Source organism: Micromys minutus (genome assembly GCF_963924665.1).
Source record: "Micromys minutus genome assembly, chromosome: 2".
Taxonomy (NCBI): Eukaryota; Metazoa; Chordata; class Mammalia; order Rodentia; family Muridae; genus Micromys; species Micromys minutus.
The window spans coordinates 85,514,045-85,533,522 of record NC_137971.1 but is presented as its reverse complement, the minus strand read 5'-3'; the positions used below and the strand labels follow the sequence as shown (position 1 = coordinate 85,533,522).

At 43.0% G+C, this 19,478-nt stretch overlaps 1 protein-coding gene across 1 annotated transcript in view; it reads right to left on the bottom strand.

Moving 5' to 3' along the window:
* The window catches only part of IRAG1 (inositol 1,4,5-triphosphate receptor associated 1), a gene marked incomplete at its 5' end in the record, with an annotated part of 110,936 nt that overhangs the window by 9,261 nt on the left and 82,197 nt on the right, over window positions 1-19,478 (bottom strand). Inside the window, 4 exon segments of the mRNA XM_080911809.1 lie at window positions 8,735-8,799; window positions 10,883-10,990; window positions 11,475-11,524; window positions 19,107-19,248. Coding sequence (XP_080767935.1) covers window positions 8,735-8,799; window positions 10,883-10,990; window positions 11,475-11,524; window positions 19,107-19,248 — 365 coding nt within the window.

The following is a 19,478-nucleotide window of genomic DNA, read 5'->3' as shown; positions in this document are numbered from 1 at the left end:
TCCATAGCTACCCACACTACAGTCCTTAAAGCTAGACAGGTATAACTCTTTTCTTATGAATTTGTCAGAGACAGACCTAAATTAAACCCCAGGCTCAGACACACACCCCTCAACAGCCTGAGGTTGTGCAAGCTTGTAACTGCCCCCTCCCCCCATGGCCTGGCAGGAATAAGGATATTCTAATAGAAAAGATGCCTATGATTTCCCCTTGACTATCAGACTATTAAAACAATGTTCCTCAAGAAGGTGAAATCTCATCAGGAATCTCATACCAGCTGATGACTAGATTAGAAGACTAGAAGCCTAGGCCAGCCATGCGATTTGCCAGGTCACCCAGTGGGACTGAGACTGGTGGGCCAATGATGGGAGGAAGCACACTGTGAGCAGAACTGTTGAGTTATGAGCATCTCTGGCCCTCTACTTAAACCCAACCCTTCCATCAGGACTCCAGAGGTTCACTGTTTCTCTTTGTTTCAATTCCCCATATAACTATATTGAATAAATCCTTTTCTGCTTCCTACCATTAAGTTGGCTCTTTTAATTGGCTGATTGAGGGTAGGTGGTTGAGCCTGACTTGTTAGGGCTGCCAGAGCACAGACTATGACTTTAACTCTAGTAAGAATTAGTGTGTAGGAAGACTCAAATATAACCCTGCAGGTTGATACTGACCCACACTGTCATTGTGAGGAATTCCTCCCTGGCAGATAAGAAATAATTCCGTACTTGCCTACACTCACATCACTGATATTGGTTGAGCTGTTCCCTTTGGCCCACTAACTACATATCAAGATGAGCTTCCTTCCTTGGGCCCCCTGTCAGGTCTTTTCTGGGGCTCTGCCTGCTGTGTAAGGCCCAAGGATTCTGCTGAATGAGGCTATTCCCACCACATTCCCTTAGCCAGCAATGATCCTTCCTCCACAGACTGCTTCGAGTATGAGAGGCGGGGCGAGCTGTGGTTTCACACCAAGCTGGAAGCTGGGATTGGAGGTGGGACAAATATAGTGATATGCAAATGTTGTCTGTAATTCCTGATTTTTAGACAAAGCCTGGAGTTTCTTAAATATCTTCTTTGACTACCTGGAAGTTTCTCCTTGTGTATCTTTAAAACTCAGGTCAAATCCTCCTTCGCTATAGGACTTTTATTGATGTTCTATTATCTCCCAAGCCAACTGGCTAAAGTGGACCTGTCACCACACTTCCAGAACAAAGGGAGGATGTTTGCACACTCTCCCATCCCCTCCCTGGGACCATGAGCAATGGGGTGGGCTCCGAGAGGTGCCTGGTGCAGACTACAGTTCCTTTGTTACTCCAACCCCTCAATGATGTGCCTAATCCTTGCATATGAAGTCAGTAAGAAGACAGATCCCATCTGTAAGTAAGGACTTTCTGAAAGCCTAAAACTTGGCTTAGGCTAAGAGAATCCATACTGGGTTCTGTAAATGAGTGCTGAGCACAATCTGTGCCCTCCCCGGGGATCACTGGGTAGATTTTAGCATTCATCCTCACCCTGGGATCCTGCGCCTGCTTTCTGGGGTTATTCATTAAACTGTGGATGCGTTTATCACTGTGCTCAGCTCTCAGTCACCTGAGGTCTGTTTGTTCAAAGTAAATTGTGAGCCAAGCCAGTCGTCAGTTTATTGGTGAGCTGTATTCAAGCCTTTCCAAAAGGCAGGTCTTACCTCTTGGGCTCAGAAATGCTATTAACTCATCTCAGTTCAGTGATTTCCTTTGATAAACCCAAGCCAGAAGACCTGAGTGGTGGGAATATCCTTACTCCCTCACACCCAGTCCCAGATTCTTGAGTAATAATTACCCTGGGTATCATTTTCTCTAAAATATAAACAATAGAGGGGTAGACTATTTGCTGTATAGATTTGCTGAACTTGTTGCTTCAAAAGCTCAGAAGACATTGGTTTTAAAGGTCATAGCTCACATGGCACTGTGACATGCTAGCATTGTGGTCTGTTCATGAAACTAATCTGCTAACACTCCCACATCCCAGTTTTGCTGTCCCTTGGTGAGTGGTCCTGCACACACCCTCCAAACCCTGCTCTGTCTTACACTCCATGACTACTTACTCACTGGTTCTCCCCGAAAGACTTCGTTTTACCACCCTTTCCTCTGTAGACACAATGAATGTTCTCTACTTTTCTATTAGGAAGTTAATAGCATGAGCCATGGCATCTTTTAGCTGTGTAAGGTCAGGGAGTGTATCTCTGGGTATCATCTATCTCCCTTGTCGATAAGACGGAGATATTGATAATGTATCCATCTCATGAGGTACTTGACAGGGTTAACAAGAAATGGACAGCAATTAGGATAAAAGGTGCCTAGCATACAGAGGATGAGCTATAACTAATAACATGAATTGTTGTCACTACCACTATCGCCATTATCTTTCTTTGAATTCACTGCTACCTCGAAATGCTGTTCATCTCCTGTTCACCTAGTTGATGGCAAAAGCCTTAGGCTTAACTTTAAAAGCAGATTCCCAGGGAGAAGTATTTTCTGAGCACTGACCCTTCTTATACCCACACATGCTTAGGGGCACATTTTCTCATGTGTTGGTCTCTTAGCAACCACACTTCCTTTTGACAACATTCTTCACACCGTGGAATAATAGGCTGCTTCCCGTCTGACTTTCCCACTAGACTGGTACTTCTTGAGAACATTCCATGAGGCTGACCTGAAAGCACTGGTCAAAAGAATGAAAGAATAAAAGATCACAGACATACAGCTCCTCCTATGTGCACCATAAAGCTAACTAAAAACCTCTCTCTAGCCATATGCTTAAATGTATACATCTCTAGATATTTGATGGGTTGAAGAGTGGTTTGTTGTGAGATGACCTACAAGAGCAAGACTCAACGCTCTAAGCTCACATGAACTAGATAGTCAGTTGCTCTGTACTGTGGACTGGCCATAGGCTACTCAATCATCCTATCGGGTGCCTAGCCAGTTCTCTCCTTTATGTGGAATACTTAGGAATGGGGAACCGTTTAACATGAGGCTTAATGCAACTGTGAACATCTGATAAATTATAACACATTATTTCTCTTCAACATGACTAGGCAAACTGGAATAAGTGATGTCTGCATGTAAGTAAAGAAGACATGAATTTATATTCACTTGCAAATTGTTTTGTGATTGGCTACTTGGGGATCTACGATGCTTCCAGTTCTATGCATTTGGAGGGAAAAAAAACCAAAAACAAATTAGAACCTTTATAAGTCTATAGGGAGAAGCTGCTATTATTTGGAGTCTTCATAGTCTTCCTTCCATTAGGCCTCCCTACCCTCTTTGCAGCCACCTTTATTTGGATATATTTCCAGTAGTAGAGTATACAGTGTATACATGGCTGATGGTGAGTTCCAGTTAGCCTAAGAGGAAGTTACAAACTCCCTCCTGGGGACCTCCGGTTTGACTCTGAGTCTCATTTGGGCCTTGTAGTTCCTGATTCTAAGCCTGTGAATGGCAGCACGATCCCTTGTCCTCACCCAGTTGTACTGCAGATTTGGGGCTGTCCTGCAGATTCTACTACTGAGGACATCTCGAGTTCTTAATAAATCCTCAGTGCCTTGAACATAAGCACTCAGCTGGCCTGAACATTAATTCTGAATAAGAGTCTATTGAGGAGAACAGGGCCCTAGATCTCCTGCTTTGGCTGGGTCTGTGGGCATAGAGCTGGGAAGAGGCCCTTGATAGAAGTGCTCTAAAGTGGACTTGGAGCCCACAATGAAGGTTGACAGAATTTCAGAGCATATAAGTGATCATTGCTCTATATGTTCAGAGGCCATGAATTAGGCATCATAACTCTATACAATAAGATTTGTAACCTTGGATACTTTTGTTTGGTGACCATTTGTCATCTCTTGACAGTTTTCCTGGAGTGATCAAGAAGAGATAGGAAAGAAGATGATATAAAGTCCATATAAAGAAAGGACCACATGTTGGTAGGTGACAAGGGGAGTGATAATGAACAAATGTGGACAGTAGCCATAAGGGTCTTTTGTGGGAACTTGGCAGCCACACATACTGAGAGTGAGGAACACAGGGTGACTCTGGAAGCAGAGAGTTGGGGAGCTTCCCAGTCAGACAACACAAAGCCTTCTACCAGCAAAAGAAAATGAGAGCTGCTTCAAGGAGAAATAAAGTCTACACTTCACCAATCGAGGAAAGACATAAAGAAAGCTCTGAGAGGTGGAAGCTGTGATCCACATGTTTCCCAAGAAGCAAATGAAAAAGTTCAAAACAGAAGCTGTAAGCTCCCCCCATCATAGAGGAACAGCCATAATGCTCTGGCTTAGCCAGAGATGACTGTACATTGTATGAAGGCCTGGGGAAACCAGGCTCAGGAGGCCTCCTCAGTATTCAAGTTAATATGTCATCCTTCTCACTACTTGATAGAAAGAAGACTTCTTAAAAAGGAATTTACCCTTCTCAAAATTATTGTGTTTTGGGTATCCTCTCCCCCTCTACAATAATTTAAACCCATATAATGATTCTATTCTCAAGTGGAAGAAATGTATTAATCTTCCTCTACCCATGGTCTTGTCTAGGACTCCAGAAACTAGTAGCCATTTGCTACAGACCTGATGATGGCATCACCATGAATTAGCCAGAGTCAGGGAAACCACATAGAGACAGACCCTGTCACACTGGAGAAGCAGTCCTGTTGAATTGGTGTGTTTGTGTGTGTAATATCAAATAAAATCAACATTCAACCAAAAGTTATTAAAAAAGATAAGGAAGGGCATTTCATATTCATCAAAGGGGGAGATCTACCAAAATAAATTCTCAATTCTGAACACCTATGCTCCAAATGCAAGGGCACCCATATTCATAAAAGAGACTTTACTAAGGCTCAAAGCATACATTGCACCCACACAATAATAGTGGGAGACTTCAACACCCTACTCTCATCAATGGACAAATTATGGAAACAGAAATTAAACAGAGACACTGTGAAACTAACCAAAGTTATGATCCAAATGGATTTAACAGACATCTATAGAACATTTCATCCTAAAACAAAAGAATTTTCAGCACTTCATGGTACATTCTCCAAAACTGACCATGTAATCTGTCACAAAACAGGTTTCAACAGATAGAAGAAGATTGAAACACTCCCATGCATCCTATCAGATCACCATGAACTAAGACTGGTCTTCAATAACAACAAAAACAACAGAAAGCACACATTCACATGGAAGCTGAACAATGCTTTACTCAGTAACAACTTGGTCAAGGAAGAAATAAAGAAATTAAAGACTTTTTAGAATTTAATAAAAATGAAGACACAACATACCCAAACTTTTGGAATACATTGAAGGCAGTGCTAAGAGGAAAACCCATAGCTCTGAGTACCTCCAAAAAAGAAACTGGAGAGAGCATACACTAACAGCTTGACAGCACACCTGAAAGCTCTAGAACAAAAAGAAGCAAAAGATGGCAGAAAATAGTCAAACTTAGAGCTGAAATCAACCAAGTAGAAACAAAAAGAACTATACAAAGAATCAAGGAAAAGAGGAGTTGGTTCTTTGGGAAAATCAACAAGATAGGTAAGCCCTTAGTCAGACTAATCAGAGAGCACAGAGACAGTATCCAAATTAAGAATATCACAAATGAAAAGGGAGACATAACAACAGAAAACAAGGAAATTCAAAAAATTGTCAGATCCTACCTTAAAAGCCTATACTCAACAAAACTGGAAAATCTGGATGAAATGGACAATTTTCTACACAGATACCAGGTACCAAAGTTAAATTGAGATCAGAAAAACCATCTAAACAGTCCCATAACCTCTAAAGAAATAGAAGCAGTCATTAAAAGTTTCCCAATCAAAAAAAGTCCAGGACCAGATGGGTTTAATGCAGAATTCTATCAGAATTTCAAAGAAGACCTAATTCCAATACTCTCCAAACTATTCCACAGAAGGAACACTACCCAGTTCCTTCTATGAAGCCACAGTTATGTTTATACCTAAGTCACACAAAGACCCAACAAAGAAAGAAAACTTCAGACCAATTTCCTTTAAGAATATCAATAAAAAATACTCAATAAAATTCTCACAAACTGAATCCATGAACACATCAAAACAATTATCCATCATGATCAAGTAGGCTTCATCCCAGGGATGCAAGGATGCTTTAATATATTGAAATCTCTCAATGTAATCCGCTATATAAACAAACTCAAAGGAAAAAAAAAACACATGATCATGTCATTAGATGCTGAAAAAGCATTTGGCAAAATTCAACACCCTTCATATTAAAAACCTTGAAAAGATCAGGAATTCAAGGCCCATAGCTAAACATAGTAAAAACAATATAGAGCAAACCAACAGCCAACATCAAACTAAATGGAGAGAAACTTGAAATAATCCCACTAAAATCAGGGACTAAACAAGGCTGCTCACTCTCCCCCTACCTATTCAATATAGTACTCAAAGTCCTGGCCAGAGCAATTAGACAGTGAAAGGAGGTCAAAGAATACAAATTAGAAAGGAAGAAGTCAAAATATCACTATTTGCAGATGATGTGATAGTATACTTAAGTGACCCAAAAAACACCACCAGAGACCTCCTAAACCTGATAAACAACTTCAGCATAGTAGCTGGATATAAAATCAACTCAAACAAATCAGTAACCTTACTCTACTTAAAGGATAAACAGGCTGAGAAGTAAATTAGAGAATCAACACTTTTCACAACAGTCACAAATAATATAAAATACCTTGGTGTGACTCTAACCAAGCAAGTGAAAGATTTGTATGACAAGAACTTCAAGTCTCTGAAGAAAAAAATTGAAGATCTCAGAAGATGGAAAGATCTTCCATGCTCATGGATTGGCAGAATTAATATAGTAAAAGTGGCCATCTTCCCAAAAGCAATCTACAAATTCAATGTGATCCCCTTCGCAATTCTAGCTCAATTATTCATAGAGTCAGAAAGAGCAATTTTCAAATTCATTTGGAATAACAAAAATCCCAGGATAGTGAAAACTATTCTCAACAATAAAAAAATTTTGGGAGGAATCACGATCCGTGACTTCAAGCTGTATTACAGACCAATCATGATAAAAACTGCATCATATTGGTACAGACACAGGCAGGTAGATCAGTGGAATAGAATTGAAGACCTAGAAATGAACCCACACACCTATGGTCAGTTGATCTTTGACAAAGGATCTAAAACTATCCAATGGGGAAAAAAAAACCAACATTTTCAACAAATGGTGCTGGTTCAACTAGTGGTCAGCATGTAGAAGAATGCAAATCAACCCATTCTTATCTCTTTGTACAAAGCTCAAGTCCAAGCAGATCAAAGAACTCCACATAAAACCAGAAACACTGAAATTAATAGAAAAGAAAGTGGGGAAGAGCTTAGAACACATAGGCACAGGGGAAAATGTCCTGAACAGAACACCAATAGCTTATGATCTAGATCAAGAATCTACAGATGAGACCTCATAAAACGGAAAAGCTTCTGTAAGGCAAAGGACACTGTCAATAGGACAAAACAGCAATCAATAGATTGGGAAATGATCCAATACATCCAATAGAGGGTTAATATCTAATATATACAAAGAACTCAAAAAGTTAGACTTCAGAGAACCAAATAGTCCTATTTAAGAATGGGGGACAGAGCTAAACAAAGAATTCTCAACTAAGAAATATTAAATGGCTGAGAAGTACCTAGACAAATGTTCAACATCATTAATCATCAGTATTAAGTCTCATTGTTGGTAGGACTGCAAGGTGGTACAACCACTCTAGAAATCATTCTAGTGGCTCCTCAGAAAATTGGACATAATACTACCTGAGGACCCAGATAGACCACTCCTGGCCATATACCCCAAAGACGCTCCAACATATAACAAGGACACATGCTCCATCATGTTCATAGCAGCCTTATTTATAATAGCCAGAAGCTGGAAAGAACCCAGATGTCCTTCAACAGAGGAATGGTTACAGAAATTGTGGTACATTTACACAATGGAGTACTACTCAGCTATTAAAAACAATAAGTTCATGAAATTCTAAGCAAAAGGAGAGGAAATATAGGAACAAAGAATGGAGCACGAACTGAAGGAAAGGTCATCCAGAGACTGCCCCACATGGGTATTCATACCATATGCAGCCACCAAACCCAGACACTATTGGTGAAGCCAAGAAGTGCTTGTTGACAGGAACCTGATATGGATGTCTCCTGAGAGGCTCTGCCAGAGCATTACATATACAGATGAGGATGCTTTCAGTTAACCATTGGACTGAGCATGGGGACCCCAATGGAGGAGTTAGAGAAAGAACTGAAGGAGGTGAAGGGGTTTGCATCCCCATAGAAAGAACAACAATATCAATGAACCAAACTGCCCAGAGCTTCCAGGGACTAAACCACCAACCAGTGGGTACACATGGAGCGACTCTTGGTTCCAGCCACATATATAAAAGAGAATGGTATAGTCTTGTATCAATAGGAGAAACCCTTGGTCTTGTGAAGACTTGTTTCTCTAGTATAAGGGAATGCCAGGCTGTTGGTGTGGGAGTGGTTGGGTGGGAGTGAGAGCATCTTGATAGAAGCAGAGGGAGGAGAGAAGAGGGTGAGAGAGGAGGGAAAGGGGGATAACATTTGAAATGTAAATGCATAAAATATCCAAGAGAAAGAAAAAAGAAAAGCAAGTCAGAGGTCTCTTTAAGGATTCCCCAGAATTAAATGGAAAACAGAGAAACTTACTTTTCCAGAAGTGCAGGCAGCACTGGGGAGACGGAGATGCTGCTTCTCCCGTTGGTTGATTCAGACTGGATGGAAACAGGACTGAGGATGAGTGAGGCAGCAAGGCCTAGGGTAACGCTGGGGAGGGGCTGTGACTTTCCCTTCTCTTTCCATTCTTCTCCCCTATAGCTTTCCAGACTGCATTGAGGCTCCATCAGTATTCTTCTGTCCCATTTCCTCAGTTACCAGAAGGCCACCTACCCAGTGTGGGTTTAGAATTCCCTGGGATGGACTCACATAAGCATTAGTGCTCCCACAGGTGCTGTTCCAAGCACAGACCTCAGGAGGTGCCTAATGTTGCAAACATATCTCTGAAGTTACCCCACGCTGGTCTGCTGCAATGGGTACACCTAAAAGCATAGGCTTTCTACTCTGTGCCCATGCTAAAATCACCCACGGTGGGGTAAACAGTACTGATCCATTTAGAATTCTGATGTAGGGCCCGTGATCTTGGTGGTTTCAATGCAGGCTTTGTGATCTTAAAGTGTAGTTCTCTCTGTCAATCACTCTATACATGTAAAGGTATACATGTGAAGGTATATACAGAAACCATGTGTCTATGAAAAGATCTGTTGTTAACTAGCCTTCTCTAGACTCTTCAAAGAAAATTTTATGTGTATGAATGTTTGACTGAATGTATGTCTATGCACCATGAACTTGCCTTGTACTCAAAGGCCATATCAAGGTGCTGGATCCCCGGGGACTGGAGATAGATGGTTGTGATCTGGTGTGTGGGTGTTGGCAATTGAACCTGGGTCCTTTGGAAGATTAGCCAGTGCTCTTAACTGCTGAGCCATTTCTCCGGGACCTTCGGGTTTCTTTGTGTTGGTGATTTGGGAGTTTAAGTTCATTTCACAGACAAAATACTTACAAGGTAAAGGAAACTTAACAGTGATTTCTAGCTATGGGTACGGGACACTCGAAGTAGCTTGGCCAGTTCTTCCACACTGAACCTCTCTCTGCACGGCTGTTCTAGAGCCCACAATGATTAGAAAAATCACTGGAGGAAAGGCATTTAAAGATTTTAGAGAGAAATCACTAGATTCACAAAGACTTTAGGTATAGAAAAGATTTTCTTATATATTGGAATTGTCTTCATCTAGAATGAAATGGACATTTTTCTCTGCCTTTCTTTTTATACCCTGTAGAAATCTTTAAAAACAAAGAACAGAATTTAAATGATTTGTTTTATCATTGTCCAGAGGTAACCATTATTGTGATTAGTAATTTTTAATTATCAGCTCGCCACAGCCTAGAGTCACCTGGGAAAACAGCCTCAATTGAAGAATTGTCTAGATCAGCTTAGCTTGTGGTCATGCCTATGGGGGGAGGGAGGTCATTAATGTAAGAAGGCCCAGATCTGGCCTGTGGATTCGATAGCTGAGTTCCTGCCTTGGTTATACTCTTAATGATGAACAATACCCTCACACTGTAAGCCAAATAAACCCCTTTTTCCCTAACTTTATTTTTGTAAAGATGTTTTATTACAATAACAGAGAAATTATTTAAATTTCAAATGATTTCTTTCACATTTCAAAAAAAGGTACAGAACAGAATTATATTACATATACTTCAATACATGTGTTTATTTTATATAGAAGCTGCTATTTCTTCTTAATGAATCATGGGTGGTAATCCTACAGAAATTCCTTATGATGGTATTTACAGTTTGCTGACAACCTCCTGTTGATAAGCCATGGGCTACTTTCAGGGTTCCATTGTTGGAAACAATGGCTTAGTGATTTAGGACAGGATATATAGTTCATGAACTCCACTTCTGTACTCAGAGTTTTGCTTCAGCTGTATCTGATACAACACACTGTACCCTGCAAAGGTGCTTTTTGAAAAAGCATGCCCTCCTTAAAGAATTCTGGTTTTGTTCAAAGGGGTATCTGCCTATGTGGTACACTTCCTGACTGTCCCTGCTTTGCTTGAGAGCACAGAGATCTCTTCTCAGAACAGTGAGAAGGGTTCCATTGGGCTGCTTTGTGTACCTCTATATTATATACTGGAAATTTCCTGTCCCTGCTGACCCCATCCCCATCTACGACCCCTCCATAGTAGTCGTGTGAGGGAAAGGTAGAAAAGGGCAGGCAACACCCTACTCACCAGAGCTGGGAGGGAGGGCACGGGTGATGAGCTGGGGGCTTGGCCGGGCAGGTTCAGGGCATTAAACTTGGGAACCACAGCAACGCTGACCCTCCGGCGGGGCATGTTCTGTGGGAAGAGAAGCAATTCAGGCCTCCTGTCCTGAGAACATCAGTCATGGTTCTGAGCGAATTAGGAGAGCTTGCTAACTTCTAACATTCAGTAGGTTAATTTGGTTTTGAGAGGTGGTGGTGATGATGTTAGGAATCAGTGTGAGAAGAATGTACCAAAACTGACTCAACTTTCTGTTGGTCATGAGTGATCTTTCGACACATTTGCCGGTTTACATTCGGAGACTCCATTCTCTGATATGTGTCTAAAAACTGTCTATGGCAAAACCGAAGTGTATGCATCATTTCACGTCAAGTTAATTAAGAGTTGGGAAGACTACACCTGAGTAAGAAAGATGGACTGTCGGAGGCCGTGCGAGCAAGTGTGAAAGCTGAATACCCTGATGGTACCCACAAGTCCAAGAATGAATGACCACTTGGGTGACCATGAAAATTTCTGACATGTTCTTCTGGGAGCCATGAAGTTCCTCAGCCAGGCATACCTTTCCCATCGTGAGGGACATTGATCTCGTCGTGCGAGGAACCCCGTCTTCTATAGTAGGAAACAACAGAAGAAAATTGGTGTGAGTCTCGGGTTGAGGACTACCAGGACACAGACAGGCAGAAATTAAGCCAAGCTATGCGTGGGTCATAAAAGGCCTTGCAGGAATGGCTCAAAGATCTGAGTACTGGAGACCCTTCACTGTCTGATGCTTTCTTCACCCTGTACACAGATAATCTGCCCCCAAAAGACCATCTTTTTATTTTTATATTTATCTCATCTTATTATAATTATAGAAGATTAATTATATTATAACTATATAATATATATTTATAATTATATAATTGTTATAAAATTAATTATTCTAACTCCACCAGACACTACAAGAAGCCCCCATCTCGGGTTTCTGGGCTTCATTTGAAGTGTCTCAGGGATCACTCAGGACAGTATGTGAACAGAACTCTGCAAGCTTGAAGCATTCCAACTCATTCCATGTTCACTCAAAGGAGGGACAGTCGGTGACTCGATAAACAAGGAACGTGCATTGTTAAGAATGAAAATTCACTAATAGAAGTTGTTCCAATGCGTCACCTCCAGCATGATCGAGAATAAAGAAAGCTACCACTTTAAGAACCTTTTCTCCTTACCGTGTTTAGCACACAATGCAATCCATATTCCGTGCTCAGCACTATACCTGCATAAGTGTACCACCGGAAAACAACTGGACACATGAAAATGTATTTTCATTTTTTCAAAAATGCAAATCTTGAGCCTTTGAATATATTTTCAGATATGATTTGTTCAAAATTATCAGAGGAGTATCATCAAGGTCAGTTGGGTTTGGTTCAGTCCCACCAACACCCTGGAACCTGTACATCTGTCTGTCCTCCATAAACACATATTTTAAGTATGACCCTTGAAACGCACGTAGCTGTATGTTTTGTTTTGTTTTCTAACCTGAGGATCATGGACAACTGACAGCTTCATACTGTCTAATTTGTATCATTTCATTTTCTATACCTTATTCACCTTGATTTATTACTTGACTAAATAATCTATAGTAGGAAACAACAAAATTGGTGTGAGTTTCACCACGCCCCCCTTTTTACATTATTATTGTTTTATTTATTTACATTTCAATTGTTCCCCTTCCTGGTCTCCCCTCTGCAAACTCCCTATCCCATCTTCCTGCCTCTGTGAGGGCGCTCCCCCACGCACCCACCTACTCCTGCCTCACCACTGTAACATCCCCCTATGCTGGGTGGGGCATTAAGCCTCCAAGGGACCAAGGGCCTCCTTTCCCATTGATGCCAGATAAGGCCATCCTCTGCTACATACACAGCTGGAGCCATGGGTCCCTCCATATATACTCTTTGGTTGGTGGTTTAGTCCCTCAGAGCTCTGGCGGGAGCGGGGGTCCTGTTAGTTGATACTGTTGTTTTTCCCATGGGGTTGCAAACCCTTTCCACTACTTCAGTCCTTCCCCTAACTCCTTCTTCTTTGTCCCCATGCTCAGTCCGATGGTTGGCTGTGAGCATCCACATCCGTATTGGTCAGGCACTGGCAGAACCAGACCCAGAAATAAAGCCACACACCCATGGTCACCCGATCTCTGACAAAAAAGCCAAAACCATCCAGTGGGAAAGCAGCAGCATGTTTAACAAATGGTGCTGGCTCAAGTGGGGGTCAGCATGTAGAAGAATGCAAATCAAGCCATTCCTATCCACTTGATTATTTCCTAATTTCTTTCCCACTCTGTGTATTAGTTGAGAAACTATCCATCCTAGTTCTAATTTTTAAAACATGGTTTTAACTTCTGATATCATTTGGCTTTAAACTTTTAAAAATTAGGGCTGGAAAGAAGACTCTGCTCCTTTAAACAAAAATAAATTTAAAATTAATCAAGATCTCTAGGCTTTTCTTAAATAGAGCTCAAAACAATAACTCTCGCTGACCTTAATCAGAGGGCTAGTCACCATTTTATGTCACCCTGTGTATCTCAGTTATGTTTTATTCATCCAGTCAGCTTACTGGATGCTTATTTGGCTCCACCCACATCCTTATGAACAGCCTTGATCACCATCCTATCTTGCAACCCCACCCTAGTATATTCTTTAATTGTGCAGGGACCTGTGAAAAGGCCCCTTATAGCCGTCCACAGCTCTAAGCATTACATGACCACCCTTTTATTTCTCCTCAGTTCTTTGAGGGGTCAGACCAGTGCCTTCTGGTGCTATTGCTCTTGAGAATTGTAACCTATCTACAAATGTTCTGCATGTTATTTTTAAGATCTTCACTTATCTTTTCCTCTTCTTTTTTTCTTCTTTTCTTTTCTTTGTGTCTGTGATATATGCACCTGAACAAGTGTGTGTATAGGTGTGTGTTCGTGCTCAAATAGGCCAGAGGGTAACATTAGGCATTTTTTTTCCTATCTCTGTCTACCTTATTTTTTTGAGACAAGGCTGGATCCTGCTCCTTCAACTAGACTGGCTAGTCAGAGAAGTCCTGAGTATTGCCTGCCTCCAACCCCTCAGAGCTGAAGTTACAGGTGTACACCCCCATGCTTGAGTTCTGTGTGGGTGCTGGGCATCCAAACTCTGGCCCCCACGTTTGCACAGCCAGAGCTTTGTTTTTCATTACACATTTTATCTTTTTTGATGTTTGCATTTCCTATACTGCCAAATCCAGGGATCCGTGTCTTTCTTTAGCTGTGGAAAATGCTAAAGGTTATTTCTTTGAAGATTTTATGTGCCTAATTTCCCCCTTACGGACCACGTGGCAAGTGGATTGTAGGCTCTCTTTCATAGTCTGAGTCTCAAACACCTTCTTTCATGTTTTAATCACTGTATCCATTCAACTGCATTCTGGGTAACTCTCTTAAATATTTCAGTCAAGATGAACAGGTTAATATTCTGGAGGGTGGTGCCCATCAGACCAGGAGGAAGAAAACCAAGGCCACGTGTACACTAATTTTTATGGGGTTCAGGCCAGATGTGACCTGGCTCATCCACAAAGCCTTCCACAATACCTGATCTATCTTCTAGGGAAGATTTTGTTTTTCAACCTGTGGATCAAGACCCTTTTGGGAAACAATTGACCCCTTCAAGGGGTCAAATATCAGATATCCTACATATCATAAATTTACACCATGATTCATAACAGTAGCAAATTACAGTTGTGAAACAGCAACAAAAATTTTTTATGGTCGGGGTCACCGCAACATGAGGAAGTGTATTAAAGGGCCACAGCATTCGTAAGGTTGAGAACCACTGATCTAGGGAATGAAAACTAAGACAGGGAAGAGGAATTCAGAACACTGGGAAACCTCCTCCACCACAGCTGTCACACCTACCAAGTCTCCCTCACCCCTGACTTCTTGTTTCGAGGAGTTCTAGTTTTGTTGTAACTATTGTTTGATCCTGTGTTTCCCATCTGCCTTTCCACGTCTCAGCTGATTTTAAAACTCTGATTACTTTACTCTCTGATGTTTGTAGGTGTAATCCTATATTTGGCGGGTCTAATGACTCGTGTTCACAGTGGACTGTTCCATTGTGTATCTGCGCTGTGAATGCTTCCTCGGCCGGGCCCTCTGGAAGATTCTGTGTGTGCTGGTACAGGGTGTGCCTCTGTGGCGGCTGAGTTCCTGGAGACCTCCGCCTGCTGTTCTTTCCAATTCTCCCCAGAACACACCACTGCGGCTGACACTCATGTACTTTCTCTAAGAGGAAGGAGAGAGTATTTTGTTGCCTCCCAGGGTACAGAGTGAAACGGGCAAGCTTCCGTATTTGCTTCTCTGCTGGCTGGTGAGGGAGGCCTTTTATCCCTTGCAGAAATTGTATCTCAAGACACAGTCCCTAGAAGGTCTTAGCGTGGCACACAGAGCTCATTGTTCACTCTGGCACCAGGGCTCAGAGGTGGCTCTCAGACAGCACTTCGGGCAAACAGTTCCAGATAGGCAGGGAGGCTCTGGCCCCAGCAAGTCGCAGGGTCGGTGTGGTTTCAGTTCTCTTCTTGATTCTGGTTCTTTCCATCCCCTTCTTGTGGGCTCAGCTGTTCTTTCAGACGCCTTGTTTTATTTTGTCCAGCAGGAAGTTTAAGCACTTCTGGATAAAGAATTTTTAAGTTTTTCTGGTTACCCCAAAAAGCAGAACCAGAAAAAAATTGTTTTCTATATGTGAAGAGTTCAAATACATTTCCAATCTTGCAGCTAGGATAATCAAAGAATTTACAAAATAGAAGTATAGATGTTTAACAAATGCATGGCAGGACACCAAACTGTGACTCAAAACTATGAGATGAAACAATTTGTGTCTATAAAATTATAAATATATTTCAGAAGAGAGAACAAGTTTGGCGGTTGGTGTATGAATCTCAACCATTAGCATAACCCACTAAATGACGATGTCAATGAATTTCTTGAAAATAATTTATTTATAAATATTTACTTTCCCTAATCTAATGTTTAATTTCATTGGATTTCGAGTTAGCAATCAAAAGAATGTATTTTATCATAACATTTTCACACATTTATGTCATTCTACCAGGCTCATATCTGCCACCTACCTGCCTTCCCTGTCCCTTGCCCACTGAACCCCTTTCCCTCTACCAATACTCTTCCAGCTAGTATTCATATTTCTAGAAGGTTGTTCAAAGGAAATAATGCAAAATGCAGATAATACGCATGTGCCATGTTCCAAAAAATGTGGGCTTTTTTTTTTTTTTTATGAGCAACTTATTTTTAAATCAGGGATCTTTTATTTCACTACAGTCTTCAGAGGCTCACTAGAGACAGACTGCCAGAAGTCAGGTAAAGGTTTTTTTTTAAAAATATGCTGTTCGGTCCTGGAGAGATGGCTTAGTGATTAAAAGCCCTGGCTGTTCTTCCTAAGGACCCGGGTTCAATCCCCAGCACCCAAATGGCAGCTCACACCTCTCTGTAACTCCAGTTCCAGGGGATTTGACACTAATGCACATGAAAAAAAAAGAGACATTAGAGAATGGTCACAGCACGTCACACAGACACCACCACTGGCCTAGATTCACCGACGCTCCGCTCTCAGCAGCCACAGCGGAGGAAGAGCTTGGAAAAACCAAAGTGGGACCAAATATCTCCAACCATTATTCTTTGGAGCCCCTTTGCTCTTCTAACACTTTCTTAGTCCCCAGGCTGGATCATGGGACATGGGACTCTACAGAGCCCATCTCAGCCCAGAAGTAGGCTTACTGTATTTCTCTGTGTGGGGGTGTGGTACGTGTTTGTGTGGCTATGTGCTGTGTATGTGAGGGAATGTGCACATAGAGGCCAGAGTGTCTCCCTTTATTGCTCGCCACCGTATTTTCTGAGACAGAGCCTCTCTCTGAACCTGGAGTTCAACCAATTCGCTAGACTAGCTAGTCAGCAAGCTTCAGGAACCTACCTATCTTCCTCCCCAGCACTGCAGTAACAGACCTGAACTCAGGCCCCATGCTTACATGGTGAGCACTTAACCCACTGAGCCATCTTCCCAGCCCCAGAAGTCTGCTTCCTTTTGTTGTAGCACCAGGACTGGGGTGTCATGTGGGCGCACCAAAAGTGCTCAAAAAAGCATCTTAGAATGGATGAACGAGACCCCTGGGTAACGGATTATCCCATAGAGCATTTTGGGTTTTGCTTTAGACAGGCTCTTGTTCTACAGCCCAGGCTGGCCTCAAACTCACAGGTGCCAGGATTATAATAGGATTATAAATTCTGATGACAATCACTTCAGCCTCAAAATTCTGGCAGGTTGGTTTGCGGGAGACACGACCGTGTACAGAAATAACTACCCAAACCAACATGCCAGGATTTTCTTGGAATCAACTCCCCATTTGTAACCAAGAACAGTTTGTTAGGGGCCCGGATGCCTGTGGCTGGGAACCTGGCTGCCGAGATCCGAGGCAGAGACCGCCCTGAGCATGTGTACATGGCCTTTGGACTCTGGCAGGTCTCACTGATATTCCCCAGGAAGCTTGTGGAGCCTCCTGTTTATAAAGGTTTTCAGTCTGTTATACTTTCCCTCCTCCTGTTCTTGGTAACGCGGATGTTTGCATTCCACAGGAGTTCCTGATGTGACAAGCTGTTTGCTCCAGCTAGCACCCTCCTGGACCAGACTCACAGCCCTGGCAACACCCAGAGAGAGATTCCAGTCCGGTGCACTGCATTTTCCTCCTGGACTGAGCAAGAGCCTCTGAGCTCAGCTTTCCCTACTTCAGCTTTGATACTTTGCAAACACACTGTGCTTGCTGTAGTCAGAGTAGCACAAACGTAAAATATGGATATGTCCTGTGACATGCTTCCCACGGGACAAAAGCACAGTTGCTACTGTGGCCTGGAAGGTGGCCTTGGTCTGCCAAGGCTTATGTTCAGCTTCTCAGCATCACCCCAGGACTACAACCTGTGTCACACACCCCCTCCACATTTTACACACACACTGCGTCCTCCACTGGAAGCTGACTGCCACTGCCACCAGCTGTGCTGCCACTGCCTCCTCCTCATCATCCTCATCATCTTCCTCATCATCATCTCTTCCTCCTCTCCCTCCTCCTCCTCTCTTTTCTCCTTCTCTCCCTCCTCCTCCTCCTCTCCCTCCTCCTCCTCTCCCTCCTCCCCCTTTCCCTCCTCCTTCTCTCCCTCCTCCTCCTCTCCCTCCTCTTCTCCCTTCTCCTCTTCCTTCTCTTCCTCCTATTCTCCCTCCTCCTCCGCTTCCTCCTCCTCTCCATCCTCCTCTCTTCTCCTCCCCCTCCTCCTCTTCCTCCTATTTTCTTCCTCCTCCTCTCCCTCCTTCTCCCCTTCTCCTCCTCACCCTCCTCCTCCTCTCTCCCTCCTCCTCCTCTTCTCCCTCCTCCTTTTACTTTAAAACCTTGCAGAGATGACCTCCCTGGATATATCTATCCTTGACTCCCTTGACTCAAATGGGGCCTTCTGTCTTCTTACATCAATTTGCACAGAACTTCTAAAGCATTAAGAGAAGAATGGCAGAAGTGGGTGTCTTACTCATGCATCTGCTGCGTGTCATAGGAATAGCTCCCTTACTTAGGCCTTTGTTCTGCCCCACTGCCCGGCCTCCATCCCTACCCCAGACTGCTGCAATATTCTCACGAATCCGGAATGTTTTTTGGTTCTGCTCTTCTGGGTGACTAGAAAAATTAAATATCCTTTGATTGAAATGCTTAAACGTTTCTGCAGGACACAATGAAATAAGCAGCCTCATGAGTCTGAGGCCAGCTTGGGCTAGGGCTGCCCATTCGCTCCGGTTATGTGACTAATGGACTAAGAGTGAGCCCTTCAATAGGCATGTTTGGGTCCTTCATGCTTTCTAGAATAAGGCCCAATTTCTTAGCATGTGATGTCCAAAGGGAAATCCCAAGGGTCATGGAGTCAGTCACAGAGTACTCTTGGCATCTGCCACTTTGGTTAATTGCCAGGAGTTGGGAAACCCTTTGTACCTTTAATGTTTCTGATTCCAGGACCTCATCCTCACTGGAGCAGCTGCTGTAAAGGCCCTGTGAGTGGTTCTGGACAGAGGTGGAGGGGTTTCAACCAGCCAGATACAGCCCCTGAAGCTGTCCTGATCGGAACCTGGCCTCACATCGAGGACAGAAGCCTGGTTCTTACCAGAGGGCCCACAGCTGCGACTGGAATTCTGATTTGCAAGTTTCTTAAACTCCATGAGCTCAGCATGGTCCTTCTCGTACGTTCTCTTCAGATTCTCCACATATTGCATCATCACTTCCGTGGCCTTTGACATGCGCTTCTCCTGCAGGGAACAAGGGCACGGGCGCATTGGGACCGCTGAGGGAAGGCACCAGCTACACTGCTCTGGGCTCAGCCAGAATAGAAAGGCACTGTAGGGACCCATCAGAGGGGATCTGTCCTGTCCTGAGAGCTCGTTGCCTGTGACACTGGGCTGAGAGGTGACGATCCAGGGAGAGGATGAGGACACAGCCCCAAGGCTGTAATAAGTGAGAAGGAAGGGATTGGTTTACT